General features: G+C 45.3%; 2 protein-coding genes across 2 annotated transcripts in view; one reads left to right on the top strand and one right to left on the bottom strand.

Annotated features, from left to right (window-relative positions):
* Nucleotides 1–27787, bottom strand: part of LOC134981040 (embryonic protein UVS.2-like) — a 304758-nt gene that overhangs the window by 190631 nt on the left and 86340 nt on the right. The gene's annotated exons all lie outside the window — the stretch shown is intronic.
* Nucleotides 24914–25822, top strand: LOC134979990 (taste receptor type 2 member 41-like). Its single transcript, XM_063946589.1, has one exon. It carries the CDS (start codon nucleotides 24914–24916, stop codon nucleotides 25820–25822), a length of 909 nt encoding a protein of 302 aa, XP_063802659.1.

The following is a 27787-nucleotide window of genomic DNA, read 5'->3' as shown; positions in this document are numbered from 1 at the left end:
AGGGACTGAGACACGCCCTGAAAATTATCACAACACATCTGTGTTTTTTACTACCCCAAATGGTCCCTGACTGTCAATCACTTGCAAAGAAATCTTCACTGCAAAGAACTTTTCTAAGGAAACTTGGCGCAGTGCAACCACAACACATGCACAGTCAGCCCATAATTGCTGTACTGTGTAAATATCAGCATTGCATACATCTCTGGATTAGGCCCTTAATTACCATATCACATAGCACAGTATAACTATTGCAGAAAATATCTCAGTAGTAGCAGATCTTAACTTAACATCAGACTTGTGTCATTATTTCTGTATATCAATCAATAGATATCTTCCATTTTATTAAGTTTCATCAGATTCATTGACATGGGTACCTTTGGTTACAGTCAGAGGCATAACTAGAACTTTGTGGGCCCCATAGCAAATTTTTAAGGGCCCCCCCCAACTCAGATCTCCAGAACCGATGGGCAGCAGGGACATAGAGACAGAGATAGTGGTGAAAGGGACACTGAGAGTAACAGAGACACAGAGATAGACAGTGACAGCAGGAACCACAGTCTAACCCTAACCTAACCCGCCCCGTCCGCAGCTTAACCCTAACCCTCCCTTTCACTAACACTCCCCCACAGCCTAAACTCACCCTCCCCCCCGACCATGGCTTACCTGCCTCCTGTCCAGATCTCGTAGGAACAGATAGAGGCAGCAGGATGTAAGGATGGAGAGAGAGACAGCAGGGATGCAGGGACGGAGAGAGAGGCAGCAGGGATGTAGGGACAGAAAGAGATGTAACAGGGATGTAGGGACAAAGAGAGAGGCAGCAGGGATGTAGCGACAGAGAGGCAGCAGGGACGTAGGGACAGAGAGAGAGGCAGCAAGGACGTAGGGACAGAGAGAGAGGCAGCAGGGACGTAGCGACAGAGAGAGGAGCAGTACGGACAGAGAGAGAGAGAGTGCCGGCAAAGACATAGGGACAAAAAGAGGGGAGGAACAGGGACATACAGGGCCGTCTTAACAGCAGTGTAGGCCCCTGGGCACAGCAATGCACTGGGCCCCCTACCCATCCTCCAGCGATAGGGGTGGGGGTGCTATCAGCAGCAGTTTTGATGTCCCGAGGGCGGTAGGGGTTGTTCTATCTTCCTCTCAGCATGTAGGACCTGGAGGGAGGGAGAACACTAAACTGTAGAAGAGGCAATGGGATAAATGAAGTGGCCCCGGTACATGACTTCCAGGGTGGTAGGGGGTGTGTAATACGCAGGGGAGGGGTGGATAGTGGAGTGGGCTTAATATTCATCATTTTCCAGTGGGAGGGCAGCTTCCCTGACTGCAGATATCTCCAGTTCCTGGAAATAAATTTCTTAGCTTTGAATGTGATTAAAAACTAGAGAGTTTCACCTGTCAGGAGGTACTGGGGACTTGGGGATCAGAATTCAGGAGCCAGAGCAATCCACTGGCGCAAATATAAAACTGCAAACCAGATGTGTGGAGATGGAGCAGGGACCAGCTTCTTGAAGGCTTATATCTCCAGTTCTGGGCATAGTAGAGACAAACTGCCAGTGTCCACTGAAAGGGGAAAGTCACAGCTTTTGGATAATACCCTCATAAAAACTCTAAGTCAGACAGAACCCGAGATATCTGGCTGGGAAGAGCAATTAACAGTCTTGGATGGGGTCCACTGCTTTAAAGTCAGATATCTCCGGTTCCCCAGAGCCGATTTTCAAAAATCTGGTACCCCTAGAAAGAGGGGACCCTCAGCTATCATACTGGGACCCTTAGACTCCTAGGGCCCTTGGGCAAGTGCCCATTGAGCCCATACAAAAAGACGGCCCTGACACGGTCCCGGACATAGGGACAGAGAAAAACAGCAGATATGTAGGGACAGAGAGAGGCAACAGGACAATCATATTAAATAATACATTGTTTATACTACTAAACATTGAATTATTGCTGACTTCATCTTTCATGACAGTAGACCACCTCTTAATGTGATATATAAAAAAATAAATAAAGTGTTCCTTCCTTGCAAACTTTATTCAGTCCCCTCTACCCCCGTGTATCTGCCTTGGAAACACCCCCTAATCCGCCCCATCCCGTGTACCTGCATAGGAAGCACACACGCACACCCCTGAGACAGGGACCCGGTGTACCTGCATTGGGAGGCTGTCCTTCTCTTCATGTGATCCGCGGCTGTCAGCAACTGCAATCACAGTCTGCCCAGGCAGGTGTCCAGGGGGGCGACCAGGGTGCAGAGGATAAGAGCAGGCGGAGGGGAGCCCTCTCCCCCGGCTCCACTGCTCTCTGCAGCTGAACTACTGCAGCTACGGCATGGGGGGAAGGGGCGTGGTCGGGGACCCTGCTACTTCTGAGAGGGAAGGAGGGCACCTGAGCCAATTCGCCATGGTCTTCCTGGAGGACGGGTGGGGACGGGGTGGAGCTGCAGGCCTTGAAAGCATCTCAAGCCGTATACAAGCTGCACCATCTGCTCCCCGGTAGTTACGCCACTGGGTAGAGCCAGCATCACGTTTATGGTTATTATTATTGCTGATACGGCGATGCTTGCAAACCTTATGGTCCATGTTCTGTAATGTTTTGTACTGTAAGTCTTCTTTTTCTTTTTTTTGTTTCTGTTTGTATACTTTTTGAACACCTTGTGGTGCCATATAAGCAAAGCATAATTAAGGTTAATTGTCATGGATTTAGCCTAATTTATTTATTTCAGCCTGATGTGAATACTAATAAATTATTGTTTATAGCAGGCAGAGTGACTTGGAATAAAACATCTGTAAAATATCTTGGATGGAGATACTGGAATCGAAATATATTGTAATTTGCATTTTAGTACATCAGATTTCATTCCCATATCAAATAGCATAGTACAAATGTCATGGAAATGATACAGGCAGCAGATGTCTACTTACAATTCCACTTGTACCAGTGAGAGTGAGAAGCTTCTACCAATCATTCATACAAGATGTCTTATACTTCATTCATTTCAATCGGATCTGTGGATGCGGCTATATTGTTGCTTTCTGCCCCAGGAAACATATTCATTCTCCTGGTGAATATTTTGGATGCTGTCCATTTGAAAACACTTAATTTAAGTGACCAGCTAATTTGTAGCATCTCTGCAGTCAACATGCTACAACAATTCTTATTTGTAGTAAAATTTGCAATTTTAGCACTAACAAACAAAGAATCGGATGACACAGTTGACATGTACTTTTCAATATTGTTTCGGACTTTAACATCCTGCAACATCTGGCTTTCTACCTGGCTCTGTGTGCACTTCTGTATAAAACTTGTGAACATTAACCACAGATGTTACATTTATCTACAGAAACTGTTTCCCAAAACATTTAAATGGATTCTTATTTCAACTTTCCTGGGATCATTTCTGATCAGTTTTCCAAGAATGTGGAGCAGTCTAAAACTTACTTCATATAATAATACTTTCATGGAATATGGTCAACCAGTTTATGAAAAAGATTTATTCTCCAGTGCATTGCATAGTGTGACATCCCCCGTGGCCATTATAGTTTTATGTACTTCAGCCCTGACGATCATCATCGCTCTCTGTAAACATATGAAAAGGATTCAAGACAATGCTGCAGGCTCCAGAACTCCTAGCATGGAAGCGCATGTTCGGGCTACTAGAACCATTCTCTGTCTCTTAGTAATTTATGTATTTTATTTTATTGATGGACTTTACTGTTTTCCTGTAAACCACCAGCAGATTTTTGAGTATTTTTCTATAACAAGTTTAGCATTAGGTCAGATTCTTAGCCCTTGGATTCTTATTAAAGGAAACAGCAAACTAGATAAAGCACTTCAAGGACTCTTACATGGCTGCTCTTGTCCCCGGATATCTAATGATGCATAATACTGCATATATTGTAGAGATGAGCGGGTTCGGTTCCTCGGAATCCGAACCAGCCCGAACTTCATGTTTTTTTTCACGGGTCCGAGCGACTCGGATCTTCCCGCCTTGCTCGGTTAACCCGAGCGCGCCCGAACGTCATCATGACGCTGTCGGATTCTCGCGAGACTCGGATTCTATATAAGGAGCCGCGCGTCGCCGCCATTTTCACACGTGCATTGAGAATGATAGGGAGAGGACGTGGCTGGCGTCCTCTCCATTTAGATTAGAAGAGAGAGAGTGAGATTGATTTGAGACAGAGACACTTGATTTACTGGAGCTTAGGAGTACTGTAGAGAGTGCAGAGTTTAGTAGTGACTGACCACAGTGACCACCAGACAGTGCAGTTTTATTTAATATAATCCGTTCTCTGCCTGAAAAAAACGATACACAGTGACTCAGTCACATACCATATCTGTGTGCACTGCTCAGCCCAGTGTGCTGCATCATCTATGTATATATCTGACTGTGCTCACACAGCTTATAATTGTGGGGGAGACTGGGGAGCAGTGCCAGTTATAGGTTATAGCAGGAGCCAGGAGTACATATTATTAAAATTAAACAGTGCACACTTTTGCTGCAGGAGTGCCACTGCCAGTGTGACTGACCAGTGACCTGACCACACTGACCACCAGTATAGTTAGTAGTATACTATATTGTGATTGCCTGAAAAAGTTAAACACTCGTCGTGTGACTTGTGTGGTGTTTTTTTTTTTATTCTATAAAAAACTCATTCTGCTGACAGACAGTGTCCAGCAGGTCGGTCATTATATAATATATACCTGTCCGGCTGCAGTAGTGATATATATATATTTTTTATATCATTATTTATCATCCAGTCGCAGCAGACACAGTACGGTAGTTCACGGCTGTAGCTACCTCTGTGTCGGCACTCGGCAGTCCATCCATAATTGTATACCACCTGCCCGTGGTTTTTTTTTCTTTCTTCTTTATACATACATACTACATCTCTTTATCAACCAGTCTATATTAGCAGCAGACACAGTACAGTAGTCCACGGCTGTAGCTACCTCTGTGTCGGCACTCGGCAGTCCATCCATAATTGTATACCACCTACCCGTGGTTTTTTTTTCTTTCTTCTTTATACATACATACTACATCTCTTTATCAACCAGTCTATATTAGCAGCAGACACAGTACAGTACGGTAGTCCACGGCTGTAGCTACCTCTGTGTCGGCACTCGGCAGTCCGTCCATAATTGTATACCACCTACCCGTGGTTTTTTTTTCTTTCTTCTTTATACATACATACTACATCTCTTTATCAACCAGTCTATATTAGCAGCAGACACAGTACAGTAGTCCACGGCTGTAGCTACCTCTGTGTCGGCACTCGGCAGTCCATCCATAATTGTATACCACCTACCCGTGTTTTTTTTTTCTTTCTTCTTTATACATACATACTACATCTCTTTATCAACCAGTCTATATTAGCAGCAGACACAGTACAGTACGGTAGTCCACGGCTGTAGCTACCTCTGTGTCGGCACTCGGCAGTCCGTCCATAATTGTATACCACCTACCCGTGGTTTTTTTTTCTTTCTTCTTTATACATACATACTACATCTCTTTATCAACCAGTCTATATTAGCAGCAGACACAGTACAGTAGTCCACGGCTGTAGCTACCTCTGTGTCGGCACTCGGCAGTCCATCCATAATTGTATACCACCTACCCGTGGTTTTTTTTTCTTTCTTCTTTATACATACATACTACATCTCTTTATCAACCAGTCTATATTAGCAGCAGACACAGTACAGTACGGTAGTCCATGGCTGTAGCTACCTCTGTGTCGGCACTCGGCAGTCCGTCCATAATTGTATACCACCTACCCGTGGTTTTTTTTTCTTTCTTCTTTATACATACATACTACATCTCTTTATCAACCAGTCTATATTAGCAGCAGACACAGTACAGTAGTCCACGGCTGTAGCTACCTCTGTGTCGGCACTCGGCAGTCCATCCATAATTGTATACCACCTACCCGTGGTTTTTTTTTCTTTCTTCTTTATACATACATACTACATCTTTTTATCAACCAGTCTATATTAGCAGCAGACACAGTACAGTACGGTAGTCCACGGCTGTAGCTACCTCTGTGTCGGCACTCGGCAGTCCGTCCATAATTGTATACCACCTACCCGTGGTTTTTTTTTCTTTCTTCTTTATACATACATACTACATCTCTTTATCAACCAGTCTATATTAGCAGCAGACACAGTACAGTAGTCCACGGCTGTAGCTACCTCTGTGTCGGCACTCGGCAGTCCATCCATAATTGTATACCACCTACCTGAGGTTTTTTTTTCTTTCTTCTTTATACATACATACTACATCTCTTTATCAACCAGTCTATATTAGCAGCAGACACAGTACAGTACGGTAGTCCACGGCTGTAGCTACCTCTGTGTCGGCACTCGGCAGTCCGTCCATAATTGTATACCACCTACCCGTGGTTTTTTTTTCTTTCTTCTTTATACATACTACATCTCATTATCATCCAGTCTATATTAGCAGCAGACACAGTACAGTACGGTAGTCCATGGCTGTAGCTACCTCTGTGTCGGCACTCGGCAGTCCGTCCATAATTGTATACCACCTACCCGTGGTTTTTTTTTCTTTCTCCTTTATACATACTACATCTCATTATCATCCAGTCTATATTAGCAGCAGACACAGTACAGTACAATAGTCCACGGCTGTAGCTACCTCTGTGTCGGCACTCGGCAGTCCATCCATAATTGTATACTAGTATCCATCCATCTCCATTGTTTACCTGAGGTGCCTTTTAGTTGTGCCTATTAAAATATGGAGAACAAAAATGTTGAGGTTCCAAAATTAGGGAAAGATCAAGATCCACTTCCACCTCGTGCTGAAGCTGCTGCCACTAGTCATGGCCGAGACGATGAAATGCCAGCAACGTCGTCTGCCAAGGCCGATGCCCAATGTCATAGTACAGAGCATGTCAAATCCAAAACACCAAATATCAGTAAAAAAAGGACTCCAAAACCTAAAATAAAATTGTCGGAGGAGAAGCGTAAACTTGCCAATATGCCATTTACCACACGGAGTGGCAAGGAACGGCTGAGGCCCTGGCCTATGTTCATGGCTAGTGGTTCAGCTTCACATGAGGATGGAAGCACTCAGCCTCTCGCTAGAAAACTGAAAAGACTCAAGCTGGCAAAAGCACCGCAAAGAACTGTGCGTTCTTCGAAATCCCAAATCCACAAGGAGAGTCCAATTGTGTCGGTTGCGATGCCTGACCTTCCCAACACTGGACGTGAAGAGCATGCGCCTTCCACCATTTGCACGCCCCCTGCAAGTGCTGGAAGGAGCACCCGCAGTCCAGTTCCTGATAGTCAGATTGAAGATGTCAGTGTTGAAGTACACCAGGATGAGGAGGATATGGGTGTTGCTGGCGCTGGGGAGGAAATTGACCAGGAGGATTCTGATGGTGAGGTGGTTTGTTTAAGTCAGGCACCCGGGGAGACACCTGTTGTCCGTGGGAGGAATATGGCCGTTGACATGCCTGGTGAAAAAATCAGCTCTTCGGTGTGGAAGTATTTCACCAGAAATGCGGACAACATTTGTCAAGCCGTGTGTTCCCTTTGTCAAGCTGTAATAAGTAGGGGTAAGGACGTTAACCACCTCGGAACATCCTCCCTTATACGTCACCTGCAGCGCATTCATAATAAGTCAGTGACAAGTTCAAAAACTTTGGGCGACAGCAGAAGCAGTCCACTGACCAGTAAATCCCTTCCTCTTGTAACCAAGCTCACGCAAACCACCCCACCAACTCCCTCAGTGTCAATTTCCTCCTTCCCCAGGAATGCCAATAGTCCTGCAGGCCATGTCACTGGCAAGTCTGACGAGTCCTCTCCTGCCTGGGATTCCTCCGATGCATCCTTGCGTGTAACGCCTACTGCTGCTGGCGCTGCTGTTGTTGCTGCTGGGAGTCGATGGTCATCCCAGAGGGGAAGTCGTAAGCCCACTTGTACTACTTCCAGTAAGCAATTGACTGTCCAACAGTCCTTTGCGAGGAAGATGAAATATCACAGCAGTCATCCTGCTGCAAAGCGGATAACTGAGGCCTTGACAACTATGTTGGTGTTAGACGTGCGTCCGGTATCCGCCGTTAGTTCACAGGGAACTAGACAATTTATTGAGGCAGTGTGCCCCCGTTACCAAATACCATCTAGGTTCCACTTCTGTAGGCAGGCGATACCGAGAATGTACACGGACGTCAGAAAAAGACTCACCAGTGTCCTAAAAAATGCAGTTGTACCCAATGTCCACTTAACCACGGACATGTGGACAAGTGGAGCAGGGCAGGGTCAGGACTATATGACTGTGACAGCCCACTGGGTAGATGTATGGACTCCCACCGCAAGAACAGCAGCGGCGGCACCAGTAGCAGCATCTCGCAAACGCCAACTCTTTCCTAGGCAGGCTACGCTTTGTATCACCGCTTTCCAGAATACGCACACAGCTAAAAACCTCTTACGGCAACTGAGGAAGATCATCGCAGAATGGCTTACCCCAATTGGACTCTCCTGTGGATTTGTGGCATCGGACAACGCCAGCAATATTGTGTGTGCATTAAATATGGGCAAATTCCAGCACGTCCCATGTTTTGCACATACCTTGAATTTGGTGGTGCAGAATTTTTTAAAAAACGACAGGGGCGTGCAAGAGATGCTGTCGGTGGCCAGAAGAATTGCGGGACACTTTCGGCGTACAGGCACCACGTACAGAAGACTGGAGCACCACCAAAAACTACTGAACCTGCCCTGCCATCATCTGAAGCAAGAAGTGGTAACGAGGTGGAATTCAACCCTCTATATGCTTCAGAGGTTGGAGGAGCAGCAAAAGGCCATTCAAGCCTATACAATTGAGCACGATATAGGAGGTGGAATGCACCTGTCTCAAGTGCAGTGGAGAATGATTTCAATGTTGTGCAAGGTTCTGATGCCCTTTGAACTTGCCACACGTGAAGTCAGTTCAGACACTGCCAGCCTGAGTCAGGTCATTCCCCTCATCAGGCTTTTGCAGAAGAAGCTGGAGACATTGAAGGAGGAGCTAACACGGAGCGATTCCGCTAGGCATGTGGGACTTGTGGATGGAGCCCTTAATTCGCTTAACAAGGATTCACGGGTGGTCAATCTGTTGAAATCAGAGCACTACATTTTGGCCACCGTGCTCGATCCTAGATTAAAAACCTACCTTGGATCTCTCTTTCCGGCAGACACAAGTCTGCTGGGGTTGAAAGACCTGCTGGTGAGAAAATTGTCAAGTCAAGCGGAACGCGACCTGTCAACATCTCCTCCTTCACATTCTCCCGCAACTGGGGGTGCGAGGAAAAGGCTCAGAATTCCGAGCCCACCCGCTGGCGGTGATGCAGGGCAGTCTGGAGCGACTGCTGATGCTGACATCTGGTCCGGACTGAAGGACCTGACAACGATTACGGACATGTCGTCTACTGTCACTGCATATGATTCTCTCAACATTGAAAGAATGGTGGAGGATTATATGAGTGACCGCATCCAAGTAGGCACGTCACACAGTCCGTACTTATACTGGCAGGAAAAAGAGGCAATTTGGAGGCCCTTGCACAAACTGGCTTTATTCTACCTAAGTTGCCCTCCCACAAGTGTGTACTCCGAAAGAGTGTTTAGTGCCGCCGCTCACCTTGTCAGCAATCGGCGTACGAGGTTACATCCAGAAAATGTGGAGAAGATGATGTTCATTAAAATGAATTATAATCAATTCCTCCGCGGAGACATTGACCAGCAGCAATTGCCTCCACAAAGTACACAGGGAGCTGAGATGGTGGATTCCAGTGGGGACGAATTGATAATCTATGAGGAGGGGGATGTACACGGTGATATATCGGAGGATGATGATGAGGTGGACATCTTGCCTCTGTAGAACCAGTTTGTGCAAGGAGAGATTAATTGCTTCTTTTTTGGGGGGGGTCCAAACCAACCCGTCATATCAGTCACAGTCGTGTGGCAGACCCTGTCACTGAAATGATGGGTTGGTTAAAGTGTGCATGTCCTGTTTATACAACATAAGGGTGGGTGGGAGGGCCCAAGGACAATTCCATCTTGCACCTCTTTTTTCTTTTATTTTTCTTTGCGTCATGTGCTGTTTGGGGAGGGTTTTTTGGAAGGGCCATCCTGCGTGACACTGCAGTGCCACTCCTAGATCGGCCCGGTGTTTGTGTCGGCCACTAGGGTCGCTTATCTTACTCACACAGTCAGCTACCTCATTGCGCCTCTTTTTTTCTTTGCGTCATGTGCTGTTTGGGGAGGGTTTTTTGGAAGGGCCATCCTGCGTGACACTGCAGTGCCACTCCTAGATGGGCCCGGTGTTTGTGTCGGCCACTAGGGTCGCTTATCTTACTCACACAGTCAGCTACCTCATTGCGCCTCTTTTTTTCTTTGCGTCATGTGCTGTTTGGGGAGGGTTTTTTGGAAGGGCCATCCTGCGTGACACTGCAGTGCCACTCCTAGATGGGCCCGGTGTTTGTGTCGGCCACTAGGGTCGCTTATCTTACTCACACAGTCAGCTACCTCATTGCGCCTCTTTTTCTCTTTGCGTCATGTGCTGTTTGGGGAGGGTTTTTTGGAAGGGACATCCTGCGTGACACTGCAGTGCCACTCCTAGATGGGCCCGGTGTTTGTGTCGGCCACTAGGGTCGCTTATCTTACTCACACAGCTACCTCATTGCGCCTCTTTTTTTCTTTGCGTCATGTGCTGTTTGGGGAGGGTTTTTTGGAAGGGACATCCTGCGTGACACTGCAGTGCCACTCCTAGATGGGCCAGATGTTTGTGTCGGCCACTAGGGTTGCTTAGCTTAGTCATCCAGCGACCTCGGTGCAAATTTTAGGACTAAAAATAATATTGTGAGGTGTGAGGTATTCAGAATAGACTGAAAATGAGTGGAAATTATGGTTTTTGAGGTTAATAATACTTTGGGATCAAAATGACCCCCAAATTCTATGATTTAAGCTGTTTTTTAGGGTTTTTTGAAAAAAACACCCGAATCCAAAACACACCCGAATCCGACAAAAAAAATTCGGTGAGGTTTTGCCAAAACGCGGTCGAACCCAAAACACGGCCGCGGAACCGAACCCAAAACCAAAACACAAAACCCGAAAAATTTCCGGCGCTCATCTCTAATATATTGTTCTACAACTGGTACTGTATATACATTATTGTATCAACATTGAAATCATTACTTTCTTTTTATACATATGTAGACATGGTTGGAATGGCCCACAGGGGTACAGAGGAAACCACCGGTGGGCCCTACTGCCTGGGGCCCCACCCCCTCCTCTAGGGATCAGGTTCCAGACTGTGCTGATACTAATCTAGTACATTATCTTGCATGCACTACAGCATATATATTTATCTAGGGGACCAACACTTGCAAAATGGTTAGGGAAACCAATGTGGTGGCTGGGCACAACCCCTCTGGAGACTGGCCACACCCCTAAACATGGGCCCCTACAATTGCATTCCTCCGGTGGGCCCTACATGCCCCAGTCTGACACTGTATGTAGATGTGTTTTCATACACTAAGCATCTTTTTGCCATGCCTGTGAGACGCCCGGCACAACTGAAAAGCTCAAAGATGAGCAGCGGACTGTAATTTTTCTTTACAATTTGCATCTCAGTCATATCACAGAAGTTGAGAAAAGCTGAACACGGGGAACTAGGGATGCTAGGCTGTAACCACACAGTAATCGGTGTTACACACGTACAAAGTTACAGATGAAGCACAAATGAACTTGGTGTGAGCAAAAGTCACATATGCTCTCATTGGAGCCTATTTTACATGGATTTGGACTCACTCGAACAGATGGGCAAATATCGCAAATCCCAGTGATCAGTGTCAGCTAGTAATGCTTTTTTTTATTTCCAGTTGTTTTATTTATGCATATAAACAGTGGTGCAAGTCAGTATGGTATACTATTACTGTTGCCACCATAAGGTGCACCATCGAGAGAGTCACAGCACTCAGGGGCAGATTTATTAAGCTTGGTGAAGTGATAAAGTGGAAGGTGATAACGCACCAGCCAATCAGCTCCTAACTGACATTTTTCAAACCCAGCCTGTGACATGGCAGTTAGGATCTGATTGGTTGGTCCTTTATCACCTTCCACCGAGCTTAATAAATCTGCCCCTCAGTGTCACGATGGACTCCATTAGTGACTGTCACTGGGAGCATCTGAGCAGCTTTGAGAGCAGTGGGCATGCCCTCAGAGTGATGAGAAATGGGGGCATCATGCAGATATGCCCTTGTGATGTGCCGCCATGCCCCCATGATAAGGACTCACACTTATTTTTCATGTGTGTACCTTGAGCAATTGTCCACGGATAGTACCAGGAAGTAATAAAAAACTACTTGCATTACTGGTTATAAGATGGACATTTTACGCTTGGCGTGAGCGAGTTGCATGGGTACCGGTACATCAAGAATGGCTATTTGGCACCACAGAAGCCACAATATAAGTGTACATATCTGTATTCGTTTTTCAGTGATTTGTATATTTAGTTTTTTTATTATTTTATTTATTTTTCAATAATTTGATTTAGTGAGTAAAAATATATGCCGTGTTATATTTAAGAATAATGTGTATGACGTAATAAAGTAGAACTGAATAATCCTGGCTTCTACTTTTTGAGCAATTGGTATTGGAATACATGTACATTGAAATTAATTTTACAACTATTGCAACACAGGTGAAAATTAAGTACAAATATACATTTTTATAGGCCCTACACATTTGGCGATTGGCCACAGAGGTGCCCGACGGCCGATACGGCCGACAGGCGACCCGGCGGCGGGGGGGGGGGCAGTGACTGGGGGAGTGAAGTTTCTTCACTCCCCCCGTCACCCGGCTCCGTAGACTTGCAGGCAAATATGGACGATCTCGTCCATATTGGCCTGCATGCACAGCCAACATGGCACCAGAGATGAATGAGCGCGGGGCCGTGCATCAGTCATCGCTGGTGCCTCCACACTGCACGATATGAACGTTATCTCGTTCATTAATGAACGAGATCGTTCATATCGTGCAGTGATGTCGGCCAGTGTGTAGGGTCCATAAGATCTAAATTGCTTATTCTGGGACTACTTCTGTCGGATTCTTAATTTTCTAAGTATATGTGCATCTATGTTTTTGCTTATCAACATACTGTATAAAGAAAAGTATTCAATAGCGTTTCATGTTTTTTACTCTTATTGCTATGGTATACTCTTTTTTTGGTATCCAGTCTCTAGGTCGACCACACTTAAGTCAACATGCATTAGGTGCACCACCATTGGTCAACATGCATTAGGTGCACCACCATTGGTCGACATGCATTAGGTGTACCACCATTGGTCGACATGCATTAGGTGCACCACCATTGGTCGACATACATTACGTCTCTAGGTCGACATGACAAAAGGTCGACATGGGTTTTTCACAATTTTATTTTTTTAACTTTTATACTTTACAATCCACATGGGCTACAATTGGGAACAGTAACCTGTGCCAAGCGCAGTGGTAGTGGAGTGAGGCACCTTAATCCTGTTGAGCATATATACATATATATCTCTCTGAGAGCGCTTTTGTCTTTTACCATTTATTATACAATAAAAATACAATTGACTTTGCATTAATCAATTACCATACATAAAATATCATAGGGCTACTTTGAAACACTATAATATACTATAATTCTGGGACTATATATATTGTATCCTCTCATTTAATAATCATTGCTTTAAATTCTATAGCCGGCTGTTACTTGAATGAGAAAAGATACTTTTAAATCCTTTTAGTTTCCACTGCTGTGACTTGAGATGTTAAAAGTCCAGATTTAACAGATAGAAAGTCTCTCCAGTAGATTATTTAGCACAGTTATAGCACAGTTGTTAGGACAGCTTTCAGATTATGGATGTTTTATAGATAGTGTATTCTCACCTCACCACAGTCACACACTTAGATATATAAATCCGGAAAAAAGCAGTGCCCAGCTGCGGTCGCACGCCGCTAGATGTACCTTTTGCTGGAGTCGCTTATTTTCTGGAGCCAGTCACCTTTTCATTCCCCAGCCGGGGTCAGCGGTGTATTTGGTATGAGTGGCGATGTCCGTCTGCAGCTACACGCCGCCAAGCCTCTCCTCGTTAGGTGCCGCTCTGCTCTTTCTCTTACTAAAGTGGTAGTCAGTGTTTCCGCTGCGGCTCAGAGATGAAGACAATGTCCCAGGTGTACAGGTGTTTCAAAAGCCCAAATGGTGGATTGTCCTTAACGCGTTTCTCCGTTGTGTCCTTATAACAGTTTCCTCAGAAGGTATACCTGCTTTTTTCCGGATTTATACATCTAAGTGTGTGACTGTGGTGAGGTGAGAATACACTATCTATAAAACATCCATAATCTGAAAGCTGTCCTAACAACTGTGCCATAACTGTGCTAAATAATCTAATGGAGAGACTTTCTATCTGTTAAATCTGGACTTTTAACATCTCAAGTCACAGCAGTGGAAACTAAAAGGATTTAAAAGTATCTTTTCTCATTCAAGTAACAGCCGGCTATAGAATTTAAAGCAATGATTATTAAATGAGAGGATACAATATATATAGTCCCAGAATTATAGTATATTATAGTGTTCAAAGTAGCCCTATGATATTTTATGTATGGTAATTGATTAATGCAAAGTCAATTGTATTTTTATTGTATAATAAATGGTTGAAAGACAAAAGCGCTCTCAGAGAGATATATATGTATATATGCTCAACAGGATTATAATTAATTTTATATTGGTACAATTTCAGAGTACCATGTGGGAGCAGCCTATAGGTCTATAAACCTTCATAAGTGACCAGTTTTTAGTAAGAGGGTTTTTTTTTTTTAGAATAATAATTTATAGAGCTAATTGGTTTTGTTTGTATTGCGCCTGAAATTATATATACAAGCGGATATATCTAAATGGTATACATTTATTGTTGATTGGAATAATTATCCACTTGTATATATAGTACCTGTAAAAAGGGAAATATATAGAGCGAGGCACCTTGCCTGAAGTGTGGTGAGCAAAGCAAACCATGCGAGGGGACACGGTGCACTAATTGGGGTTCCCGGTCACTCTACGAAGGAAACACCTTTTTAAAAAAAAAAAAAACCTCATGTCGACCTTGTTCATATCAACATAATGCTTGTGTCGACCTATTTCAGGTGTCGACTTAGTTACTGTCGACCAATAGTGGTCGACCCTATGATCCACACCCCTTTTTTTTATAGCTAAGAGACACAATGGAGCAGCAATTAGGCTGATGATTTGCTGTATTCATTTCCTTCAACTCTCTGAAGGGTTAAAGGAAATTATATTTAAATAAATTATAGGGAAAAGGTAGTTTTAAAATTCATATATTTACACTTTAATGACAAGTATAATGTTAATGTATAACTAGGGATATGCGTTTCTTATATTGTTAGTCCACATCTTTGTTCACATTTAAAAAATAGGATATATATATATATATATATATATATATATATAAATAGGGACAAAGGAATAATACTGCACCACGTGTGAAAAAGACAACAGTCTCAGAAGAATTTATTTAATATTTGATGACACTCCCTAAACAATATATAGGGCGTTTGCTGTCCCCCAAAGATACAGAGATGGTAAATCCCTGAAACAAATGGGTCTAATGCAAAAATATGGGGGGGGGGGGGGAGGGGTAAGGGTAAAAGCGACCAATAGTGTCTAAAATAAACTATACCCAGTATTAAAAATGTAAAAACAATTTATTAACAATGTTCTAAAATACCACATTAATATACAATTTAAAAAAATGGGATGAAAAGTACACATAAAAAAATCTATGTTATATGTAATGTGTAGTTTTTTAAAAACAGGTAAGTATCTTATCTGGATAAGAGGTCAGTACAGTTGTACCAACGCGTTTCGTCTCACAGACTGCATCAAGGGGTAAAGGCAGAATGGGCCTGGATACCTATTTATACTGGTACTGATCAAAACTCAATCATGACATCATATCCTGTCCAGTGGTGTAACTACTGCCCTCACAGTCCTCGCGGTGGCTTGGGGGCGAGGGGCTGCGGGGGCGCCACTGATTTAGCAGATTGACATGCGGACGAACCGGCACTTCTCTTAACAGACCCGCTGGAGACGCAGGACGGTTTATACTTGTGACCGATCTGGATTTTTAAAATAAAATTGCTGTACTCTTTTAATGCACTATTGGCGCTCCCTGCTTCTTCAATCTTTTGGCATATATATATATATATATATATATATATATATATATATATACATACATACACACAGTGCCGTAAGTAGACATTTTAGCGCTGTGTGCGAGAAACAGCATCGGCGCCTCCCCCCCATATACAAAACAAAGTCACTGCGCGTGCCAAAAATATAGGGGTGAGGCTACATGGGGAAGGGGCATGGCTACAGAGCTCCCTTTTACACATTATGTTAGGCAGAGCTCCCTTTTACAAAGTACGGCAGGTATAGTCCCCTTTTACACATTACAGCAGCAGAGTCCCCATTTTACACATTACAGCAGCTTCGTCCCCCCCTTTTTTAAACATTAGGCAGGGTCCCTCTTTTTTACACATTAGGCAGGGTCCCCCGTTTTTTACAAATTAAGCAGGCAGAGGTGTGTGTGTCATCAGCAGAGTCGTGTGTGTGTGTGTAGTCCCCCTTTTTACACAGTAAGCAAGCAGAGTCCTCCCGTGTTTACACATTACATCAGCAGTCCCCCTTTTTGACGTGTGTGTGTTTGTTACTCGCCTGGGGGTAGACCACGATCCAGCAGCCACACAACGTGCTCCGGCAGCAGCTACACACCGCCGGCGGCGCCAGCGGTACTCAGCCTCGGAGTGGAGGGATGCTGATCTCACTTGCCGGCTGCGCCAGTCCCTTGCACACACCACCGGACTTAGGTGCGGCGGTGGCGCCGGGACTCAAGCAGGGCAGCGCCGGGGCAGGGGGGAAGGTGTGTGCTGCCAGATGGCAGCTACGTACGACAGCTCTCAGTGGCGGGGACACGAGGCGGGACACAAGCGGCAGCGCAAGGACGACAGCTCTCAGTGGCGGGGACACGAGGCGGGACACAAGCGGCAGCGCAAGGACTAGCAATAGTGACGAAAACGGCCATACGGGGGGGTGGGTGATGCCAGATGGTGCGCCTTCACTGCAGTAGCAGTGTGGGCAATGCACCATCGGCACACACCTAGTTACGGCCCCGTATATACATATTATTACGATCTCTGTTCTTGGAACCCAGGAGATAGGGTGGCAGCAGAAGAGTTCCAAGTACAGATGCGTGAAGCTGCGACAGCACTGGGATACACAGCAATACCTAACGGGAATCCTGACTCCATTGTCTCTCCCAAGTGGTCGGTCAACGCCTCCGAGACTATGGTTTCTTAGGCCCACGGCAGCCGTGTTTGACGGGCGGATTAGGTCTGCCCAACTCCGATGCCCCCCGGTCTTAGTAGGTGACAAGGCGTTAACCAGGACAGAGAGAGAACAAGGGGAAAACTAAATAAGACAGACACACAGGAAAATAGGGGGAAACCACTACAGAACAATAAACTAGTATATGTGCGGCGTGGCCGCCAACAAAACTGTAACCAAGGTAATGCTGCCCAAACACCAAACACGACACCGTCGTAATTCGGCGAGGACCGTAAATGACTTACAGGCATTTATATCTTACATTAACAACAACGATCGAAATCTACAATTCACCACCACGTATAGCAGAGAGAAGGTGATATTTCTGGATCTGGACATCCACATTGTCAATAACAGAATAGAAACACGCACACACCACAAACCAGTAGACGTGAATAGCTATATTCTATCGACCAGCAGCCACCATCCCAATTGGCTCAAAAGCATTCCGCTAGGACAATTTACCCGACTGAGGAGAAACTGCACACAGATCAATGACTACAAGGAACAGGGACAGGAACTAAAACAGAAATTCCTTGAGAAAAGATATGACAAAGACATCGTAGATAAGGCATATCAGAAACTGGAGGACACAGATAGAGGAACACTCCTAACATACAAGGATAGGAACCAATCAAAGAAGGGGGACGATATCTATTTTGTGACACAATACAACAGCGCAGCCGGAAGAATTAAACAGAGCATAAAGAAACACTGGGCCATCCTAATGCAGGACGAGACATTAGCAAGAATCCTACCCCCGCAGCCAAAAGTGGTGTACAAAAAGGCCCCTGATATAAGCACCAAATTAGTACACAACCACATTCCCCCACCAGTGACCCATCAGATGAAGATATACAGTGAGGCCAAAAGACAGGGGTTCCACTACTGTGGTTCATGTCTAGGCTGTAGGACCACATGCACAAGAACCACCAAGAGCATCACAGAATTTTTCTCAAACACCACAGGAAAAAAATATATGGTTAAGGAAGAGCTCTCATGTCACACAAAAGGGGTCATATACCTCATTACATGTCCATGCGGACTGCAATACATTGGACGCACGATCAGGTCACTCAAGATCAGGATAGCAGAACATATACATAACATAAAAAGGGGCTACGAGAAACATAGCGTATCACAACACTTCAAAGAGAAACACGGGCAAGATCCCACACATATACAATTCATGGCCATACAACAAGCAACCAAGAACTGGCGAGGAGGAGACTACATAAAAAAGATCAACAAGGAAGAACTCAAATGGATATTCACCTTGAAGACCCTTACACCAAAGGGTCTGAATATAGAATACAACATCACCTCAGTCATGCTATAAGGCAGAACCCCACTGAAAGGTTTACACAAAAAATATATCTTCCCAAATCATTGCCGTTCACTACACAATATCACCCACCGATTCACACAAATATGGACCTTGACTTATGCACAGTGGGGGACATCAGGTCCCTCAGTCATATCCTAACCGAAGATACACTGCAATATTAACAGGCGTCATTTAAGGGACAACACAAGGCCTCATGTAGAAAGTCATCCATATTATAATTGTGTGAGGGTTAATATTCCATCACATAATCACTAGATCTCAGGCATACCAGAACAATCTACCCAGGACAAGTGATAATATTTACCTTGCCCATACACATTCCTCAGAATTCAAAATAAAGGATCTGCAACTAATCACACCTTCTAAGGGGGTTATATACACACTCTGCAACCCTCAACAACATCCGTCACCCATGGCTTCAAAATATGCACACAAACAGTATTTATTATTCATTTATTATTCATTAATTAATTGGACATTGAGACAAATGGGACTGGCTTTACACAATCACATTGAACTCCATTTACAACTATGGATAAGGAACATCCCATCAGTAAAGAGGGCGGCACCAACAAGCAACCAATCACGGGATAGACACTGACTTAAAAGCAATCCAGAACATGGGGGTCGTAATCCTAGAAAAAGGCACGTATGCTGAAACGCGTTGGAGACCCACCACACACTCTAACACAGACCGTTTTTCATTATCATCGCATTGCAGATCCCCCTCTCAGGCCGGAGAGGGAGAGTGCATGAATCGAGACACTTCGTCCGCTCACGTGACCAATCACGTGACGCGGGCAACCAGGAAGCAGACGGGACCCGCGAACAGGAGCGCCTGCTATCGGACCCGGGACCGGAGCTGCAGACAGACAAACACGGAGGCAGTGCGGGACGAGGGACGGGACTGTGGCAACCGACGGCAGGCACATCCACCTGCCCCCGGCGGTAAGTGACTTCCACACAGCCGTACACCCGCCACCTCCACCTGAGCACACAGGGAGAGTCTGACAGGCGGGACGCCGCAACTGTCACGCTCATCCCACACCAGCTGAACGGAGAACACTCAGAGTCACATAGGCAGACCACACCTATGGTAAAGGCGACCCTTACCAGGGTACACCTGACATTGAACCCAGCCGGGATCTACTCTGCACAGGGTATACCATTTGGAGGGTATACAAATAAAGGGTAGTCTGTCAAGACACACCTGATAGTGGCATCTAGACCAATTGACTACTCACATCAGGGCATAAGTGCACCACTCAGAAGGGATAGCCATAAGGGATATCCTATATGACAAACCTGGAGAGTCTTGTACACAAACCCTAACAATAAACAAATAAATCTCACTACGTCTCACCTCATTAATACACATACAGGACTCATCACCTCCCCTTCCCATCGTTCATACCCCCCCCCCTCCTTCCCCCCCCCGCCCCCCCCCTGGTACCCGCATCCCCAAGTGCGCTGTCCATTCTCTTTTCCACAAACACCAAACACGACACCGTCGTAATTCGGCGAGGACAGCGATAGCGGAAACCTCCGCAGAGAAACACAAACGCCAGAAAGTAAGAATAAATACGGCCACAGCCGTAAGATGCGGCAGAGCCGCTACTCACGACACCGGTAAAGGAACAGAACCCCAAGGCTGCAGATACCGGATAACAGTACTGGAAGGCGGATAAAATTCCAATGATCGGGCTCTGGACACCAGGACTCAGGATACAGGATAAAATGGCTGCACAGGAACAATCCCGGGGCAGGACACAGCTCCACAGGAAGCTATCACCAGCGGGGCTGTCCTAATCTGGCTCCCATAAAAAACCCCTGTAGCCCAATCAGCAGGCAGCCCAGCCCCAGATCCTAATTATCTAGCTGTTAGCTGGTGCGCAGCGCGCGGCGTCCTGGCTGCTTAGCAACAGCCGGGACTGCAGTGCCGGGTGGCCACCCAATGTCTTCGGTTGCTAGGCAACCGGCCGGGAGCAGGTAGTTAGCGGCGGAGGTGACGCGCCGTCCCTGTGGCCTAGCAATGGCCGGGAGCCAGCGCGACCCGCCGCTAACACATATACTGTAATATGAGTGGGCCCCAGAGATATCACTGTACCGGGACCCAAGATTTCTGTGGCCTCCCCTGCCCCTTCTACAGTGCCCCATTTTTCCTATTTCAAGTCAACATATAAATATATAGAGACCTGTCTGGATCCCTATTGATTCTAAGCCACTGCTGGATCATGGTTTAGGAATGGACAGGGCTTCACAGTGGGTTCTGTTTAGGTCAAAATATCCTTTAGTAAATACTATACTGTGGCTTTAACATAGCACCAAACCTACAACCTGCGTCTGGTCTCATAGGTTTCTAATACCCTTCAACTTCACTGCTTAGTAGAATTAGTCATAAATTACTGCAGGTCTTAAATGAGCACACATAAAAACCAAATTAAGGTGAATGGTCATGGATATGGCACCTAATTCATGTTGGATCGCTATAAGCGATCCAACTGCAAAAAGTATGATGAGGATGTGGGCGCATGAACAGGACCCGTCTTGCGCATGCGCCCGCATTTTCTGCAGTAGCCCACAGAAATTGTGAAAGCCTCTGCCTGTCAATCAGGCAGAGGGGTTCGCGGGGTGGGGGGGGGGGGGGGGTATGGCAACGCTCCTTTTCCTAGGAGGAGCCGAAGCATTGCAGGGTCGTGGCTTCAAAAAGGGGGCGTGGTGGCACGAATGCAGGCATGGCAAGGTGGGGGTGTGATCAGGGCAGCTGCGTGACGTCACACGCAGCCGCAGCGATCAGAAAAATGGCGGCAACAGGAGGCTACCCCATGTTTTGTGATCAAGCTGAAATTGTGGTGCAACTGCAATTTCTGTTTGGTCAAGGGGGAGGAGCGGTGGTCAGCATGCTGGGAGGCCTTGCCCTGCAATGAGCAGCCACCAGCATGCAATCGCAAGGATTGCAAATTCTGCTACTTAGCAGAATTTGCAATCCTTACTGAATTAGGCCCTTAGTGTATTAATTTTTTTTAGTATAATAATAATAATAATAATAATAATACTACATTATTTTCTATATTAGGAAAAAATACTTGGAGTAAAAAGTTTTTTAAAAAACTGTTTGGTTGGGGATACTGGAATATAAATATAATTAATATTTTTGAACAGCAAATTTAGGGACTGAGACACGCCCTGAAAATTATCACAACACATCTGTGTTTTTTACTACCCCAAATGGTCCCTGACTGTCAATCACTTGCAAAGAAATCTTCACTGCAAAGAACTTTTCTAAGGAAACTTGGCGCAGTGCAACCACAACACATGCACAGTCAGCCCATAATTGCTGTACTGTGTAAATATCAGCATTGCATACATCTCTGGATTAGGCCCTTAATTACCATATCACATAGCACAGTATAACTATTGCAGAAAATATCTCAGTAGTAGCAGATCTTAACTTAACATCAGACTTGTGTCATTATTTCTGTTTATCAATCAATAGATATCTTCCATTTTATTAAGTTTCATCAGATTCATTGACATGGGTACCTTTGGTTACAGTCAGAGGCATAACTAGAACTTTGTGGGCCCCATAGCAAATTTTTAAGGGCCCCCCCCAACTCAGATCTCCAGAACCGATGGGCAGCAGGGACATAGAGACAGAGATAGTGGTGAAAGGGACACTGAGAGTAACAGAGACACAGAGATAGACAGTGACAGCAGGAACCACAGCCTAACCCTAACCTAACCCGCCCCGTCCGCAGCTTAACCCTAACCCTCCCTTTCACTAACACTCCCCCACAGCCTAAACTCACCCTCCCCCCCGACCATGGCTTACCTGCCTCCTGTCCAGATCTCGTAGGAACAGATAGAGGCAGCAGGATGTAAGGATGGAGAGAGAGACAGCAGGGATGCAGGGACGGAGAGAGAGGCAGCAGGGATGTAGGGACAGAAAGAGATGTAGCAGGGATGTAGGGACAAAGAGAGAGGCAGCAGGGATGTAGCGACAGAGAGGCAGCAGGGACGTAGGGACAGAGAGAGAGGCAGCAAGGACGTAGGGACAGAGAGAGAGGCAGCAGGGACGTAGCGACAGAGAGAGGAGCAGTACGGACAGAGAGAGAGAGAGTGCCGGCAAAGACATAGGGACAAAAAGAGGGGAGGAACAGGGACATACAGGGCCGTCTTAACAGCAGTGTAGGCCCCTGGGCACAGCAATGCACTGGGCCCCCTACCCATCCTCCAGCGATAGGGGTGGGGGTGCTATCAGCAGCAGTTTTGATGTCCCGAGGGCGGTAGGGGGTGTTCTATCTTCCTCTCAGCATGTAGGACCTGGAGGGAGGGAGAACACTAAACTGTAGAAGAGGCAATGGGATAAATGAAGTGGCCCCGGTACATGACTTCCAGGGTGGTAGGGGGTGTGTAATACGCAGGGGAGGGGTGGATAGTGGAGTGGGCTTAATATTCATCATTTTCCAGTGGGAGGGCAGCTTCCCTGACTGCAGATATCTCCAGTTCCTGGAAATAAATTTCTTAGCTTTGAATGTGATTAAAAACTAGAGAGTTTCACCTGTCAGGAGGTACTGGGGACTTGGGGATCAGAATTCAGGAGCCAGAGCAATCCACTGGCGAAAATATAAAACTGCAAACCAGATGTGTGGAGATGGAGCAGGGACCAGCTTCTTGAAGGCTTATATCTCCAGTTCTGGGCATAGTAGAGACAAACTGCCAGTGTCCACTGAAAGGGGAAAGTCACAGCTTTTGGATAATACCCTCATAAAAACTCTAAGTCAGACAGAACCCGAGATATCTGGCTGGGAAGAGCAATTAACAGTCTTGGATGGGGTCCACTGCTTTAAAGTCAGATATCTCCGGTTCCCCAGAGCCGATTTTCAAAAATCTGGTACCCCTAGAAAGAGGGGACCCTCAGCTATCATACTGGGACCCTTAGACTCCTAGGGCCCTTGGGCAAGTGCCCATTGAGCCCATACAAAAAGACGGCCCTGACACGGTCCCGGACATAGGGACAGAGAAAAACAGCAGATATGTAGGGACAGAGAGAGGCAACAGGACAATCATATTAAATAATACATTGTTTATACTACTAAACATTGAATTATTGCTGACTTCATCTTTCATGACAGTAGACCACCTCTTAATGTGATATATAAAAAAAAAAATAAAGTGTTCCTTCCTTGCAAACTTTATTCAGTCCCCTCTACCCCCGTGTATCTGCCTTGGAAACACCCCCTAATCCGCCCCATCCCGTGTACCTGCATAGGAAGCACACACGCACACCCCTGAGACAGGGACCCGGTGTACCTGCATTGGGAGGCTGTCCTTCTCTTCATGTGATCCGCGGCTGTCAGCAACTGCAATCACAGTCTGCCCAGGCAGGTGTCCAGGGGGGCGACCAGGGTGCAGAGGATAAGAGCAGGCGGAGGGGAGCCCTCTCCCCCGGCTCCATGGCTCTCTGCAGCTGAACTACTGCAGCTACGGCATGGGGGGAAGGGGCGGGGTCAGGGACCCTGCTACTTCTGAGAGGGAAGGAGGGCACCTGAGCCAATTCGTCATGGTCTTCCTGGAGGACGGGTGGGGACGGGGTGGAGCTGCAGGCCTTGAAAGCATCTCAAGCCGTATACAAGCTGCACCATCTGCTCCCCGGTAGTTACGCCACTGGGTAGAGCCAGCATCACGTTTATGGTTATTATTATTGCTGATACGGCGATGCTTGCAAACCTTATGGTCCATGTTCTGTAATGTTTTGTACTGTAAGTCTTCTTTTTCTTTTTTTTGTTTCTGTTTGTATACTTTTTGAACACCTTGTGGTGCCATATAAGCAAAGCATAATTAAGGTTAATTGTCATGGATTTAGCCTAATTTATTTATTTCAGCCTGATGTGAATACTAATAAATTATTGTTTATAGCAGGCAGAGTGACTTGGAATAAAACATCTGTAAAATATCTTGGATGGAGAGACTGGAATCTAAATATATTGTCATTTGCATTTTAGTACATCAGATTTCATTCCCATATCACATAGCATAGTACAAATGTCATGGAAATGATACAGGCAGCAGATGTCTACTTACAATTCCACTTGTACCAGTGAGAGTGAGAAGCTTCTACCAATCATTCATACAAGATGTCTTATACTTCATTCATTTCAGTCGGATCTGTGGATGCGGCTATATTGTTGCTTTCTGCCCCAGGAAACATATTCATTCTCCTGGTGAATATTTTGGATGCTGTCCATTTGAAAACTCTTAATTTAAGTGACCAGCTAATTTGTAGCATCTCTGCAGTCAACATGCTACAACAATTCTTATTTGTAGTAAAATTTGCAATTTTAGCACTAACAAACAAAGAATCGGATGACACAGTTGACATGTACTTTTCAATATTGTTTCGGACTTTAACATCCTGCAACATCTGGCTTTCTACCTGGCTCTGTGTGCACTTCTGTCTAAAACTTGTGAACATTAACCACAGATGTTACATTTATCTACAGAAAGTGTTTCCCAAAACATTTAAATGGATTCTAATTTCAACTTTCCTGGGATCATTTCTGATCAGTTTTCCAAGAATGTGGAGCAGTCTAAAACTTACTTCATATAATAATACTTTCATGGAATATGGTCAACCAGTTTATGAAAAAGATTTATTCTCCAGTGCATTGCATAGTGTGACATCCCCTGTGGCCATTATAGTTTTATTTACTTCAGCCCTGACAATCATCATCGCTCTCTGTAGACACATGAAAAGGATTCAAGACAATGCTGCAGGCTCCAGAACTCCTAGCATGGAAGCGCATGTTCGGGCTACTAGAACCATTCTCTGTCTCTTAGTAATTTATGTATTTTACTTTATTGATGGACTTAACTGTTTTCCTGTAAACTACCAGCAGATTTTTGAGTATTTTACATTGACAAATTTAGCATTAGGTCAGATTCTTAGCCCTTGGATTCTTATTAAAGGAAACAGCAAACTAGATAAAGCACTTCAAGGACTCTTACATGGCTGCTCTTGTCCCCGGATATCTAATGATGCATAATACTACATATATTGTTCTACAACTGGTACTGTATATACATTATTGTATCAACATTGAAATCATTACTTTCTTTTTATACATATGTAGACATGGTTGGACTGGCCCACAGGGGTACAGGGGAAACCACCGGTGGGCCCTACTAGCTGGGGCCCCACCCCCTCCTCTAGGGATCAGGTTCCAGACTGTGCTGATACTAATCTAGTACATTATCTTGTATGCACTACAGCATATATATTTATCTAGGGGACCAACACTTGCAAAATGGTTAGGGAAACCAATGTGGTGGCTGGGCACAACCCCTCTGGAGACTGGCCACACCCCTAAACATGGGCCCCTACAATTGCATTCCTCCGGTGGGCCCTACATGCCCCAGTCTGACACTGTATGTAGATGTGTTTTAATACACTAAGCATCCTTATGCCATGCCTGTGAGACGCCCGGCACAACTGAAAAGATCAAAGATGAGCAGCGGACTGTAATTTTTCTTTACAATTTGCATCTCAGTCATATCACAGAAGTTGAGAAAAGCTGAACACGGGGAACTAGGGATGCTAGGCTGTAAGCACACAGTAATCGGTGTTACACACGTACAAAGTAACAGATGAAGCACAAATGAACTTGGTGTGAGCAAAAGTCACATCTGCTCCCATTGGAGCCTATTTTACATAGATTTGGACTGACTCAAACAGATGGGCAAATATTGCAAATCCCAGTGATCAGTGTCAGATAGTAATGCTTTATTTTATTTCCAGTTGTTTTATTTATGCATATAAACAGTGGTGCAAGTCAGTATGGTGTACTATTACTGTTGCCACCATAAGGTGCACCACCGAGAGAGTCACAGCACTCAGGGGCAGATTTATTAAACTTGGTGAAGTGATAAAGTGGAAGGTGATAACGCACCAGCAAATCAGCTCCTAACTGACATTTTTCAAACCCAGCCTGTGACATGGCAGTTAGGATCTGATTGGTTGGTACTTTATCACCTTCCACTTTATCACTTCACCGAGCTTAGTAAATCTGCCCCTCAGTGTCACGATGGACTCCATTAGTGACTGTCACTGGGAGCATCTGAGCAGCTCCGAGAGCAGTGGGCATGCCCTCAGAGTGATGAGAAATGGGGGCATCATGCAGATATGCCCTTGTGATGTGCCGCCATGCCCCCATGATAAGGACTCACACTTATTTTTCATGTGTGTACCTTGAGCAAGTGTCCACGGATAGAACCAGGAAGTAATAAAAAACTACTTTCATTACTGGTTATAAGATGGACATTTTATGCTTGGCGTGAGTGAGTTGCATGGGTACCGGTACATCAAGAATGGCTATTTGGCACCACAGAAGCCACAATATAAGTGTACATATCTGTATTCGTTTTTCGGTGATTTGTATATTTCGTTTTTTTATTATTTTATTTATTTTTTAATAATTTGATTTAGTGAGTAAAAATATATGCCGTGTTATATTTAAGAATAATGGCCCTCATTCCGAGTTGATCGGTCGCAAGGCGAATTTAGCAGAGTTACACACGCTAAGCCGCCGCCTACTGGGAGTGAATCTTAGCTTCTTAAAATTGCGACCGATGTATTCGCAATATTGCGATTACTAACTACTTAGCAGTTTCAGAGTAGCTCCAGACTTACTCTGCCTGTGCGATCAGTTCAGTGCTTGTCGTTCCTGGTTGACGTCACAAACACACCCAGCGTTCGCCCAGGCACTCCCACCGTTTCTCCGGCCACTCCTGCGTTTTTTCCGGAAACGGTAGCGTTTTCAGCCACACGCCCCTGAAACGCCGTGTTTCCGCCCAGTAACACCCATTTCCTGTCAATCACATTACGATCGCCGGAGCGAAGAAAAAGCCGTGAGTAAAAATACTTTCTTCATAGTAAAGTTACTTGGCGCAGTCGCAGTGCGAACTTTGCGCATGCGTACTAAGCGGATTTTCACTGCGATGCGATGAAAAAG

This window comes from Pseudophryne corroboree, chromosome 12 (genome assembly GCF_028390025.1).
Source record: "Pseudophryne corroboree isolate aPseCor3 chromosome 12, aPseCor3.hap2, whole genome shotgun sequence".
Lineage (NCBI taxonomy): Eukaryota > Metazoa > Chordata > Amphibia > Anura > Myobatrachidae > Pseudophryne > Pseudophryne corroboree.
Note: the sequence above shows the minus strand (reverse complement) of the source record. Positions and strands in the feature narration are given on the sequence as shown.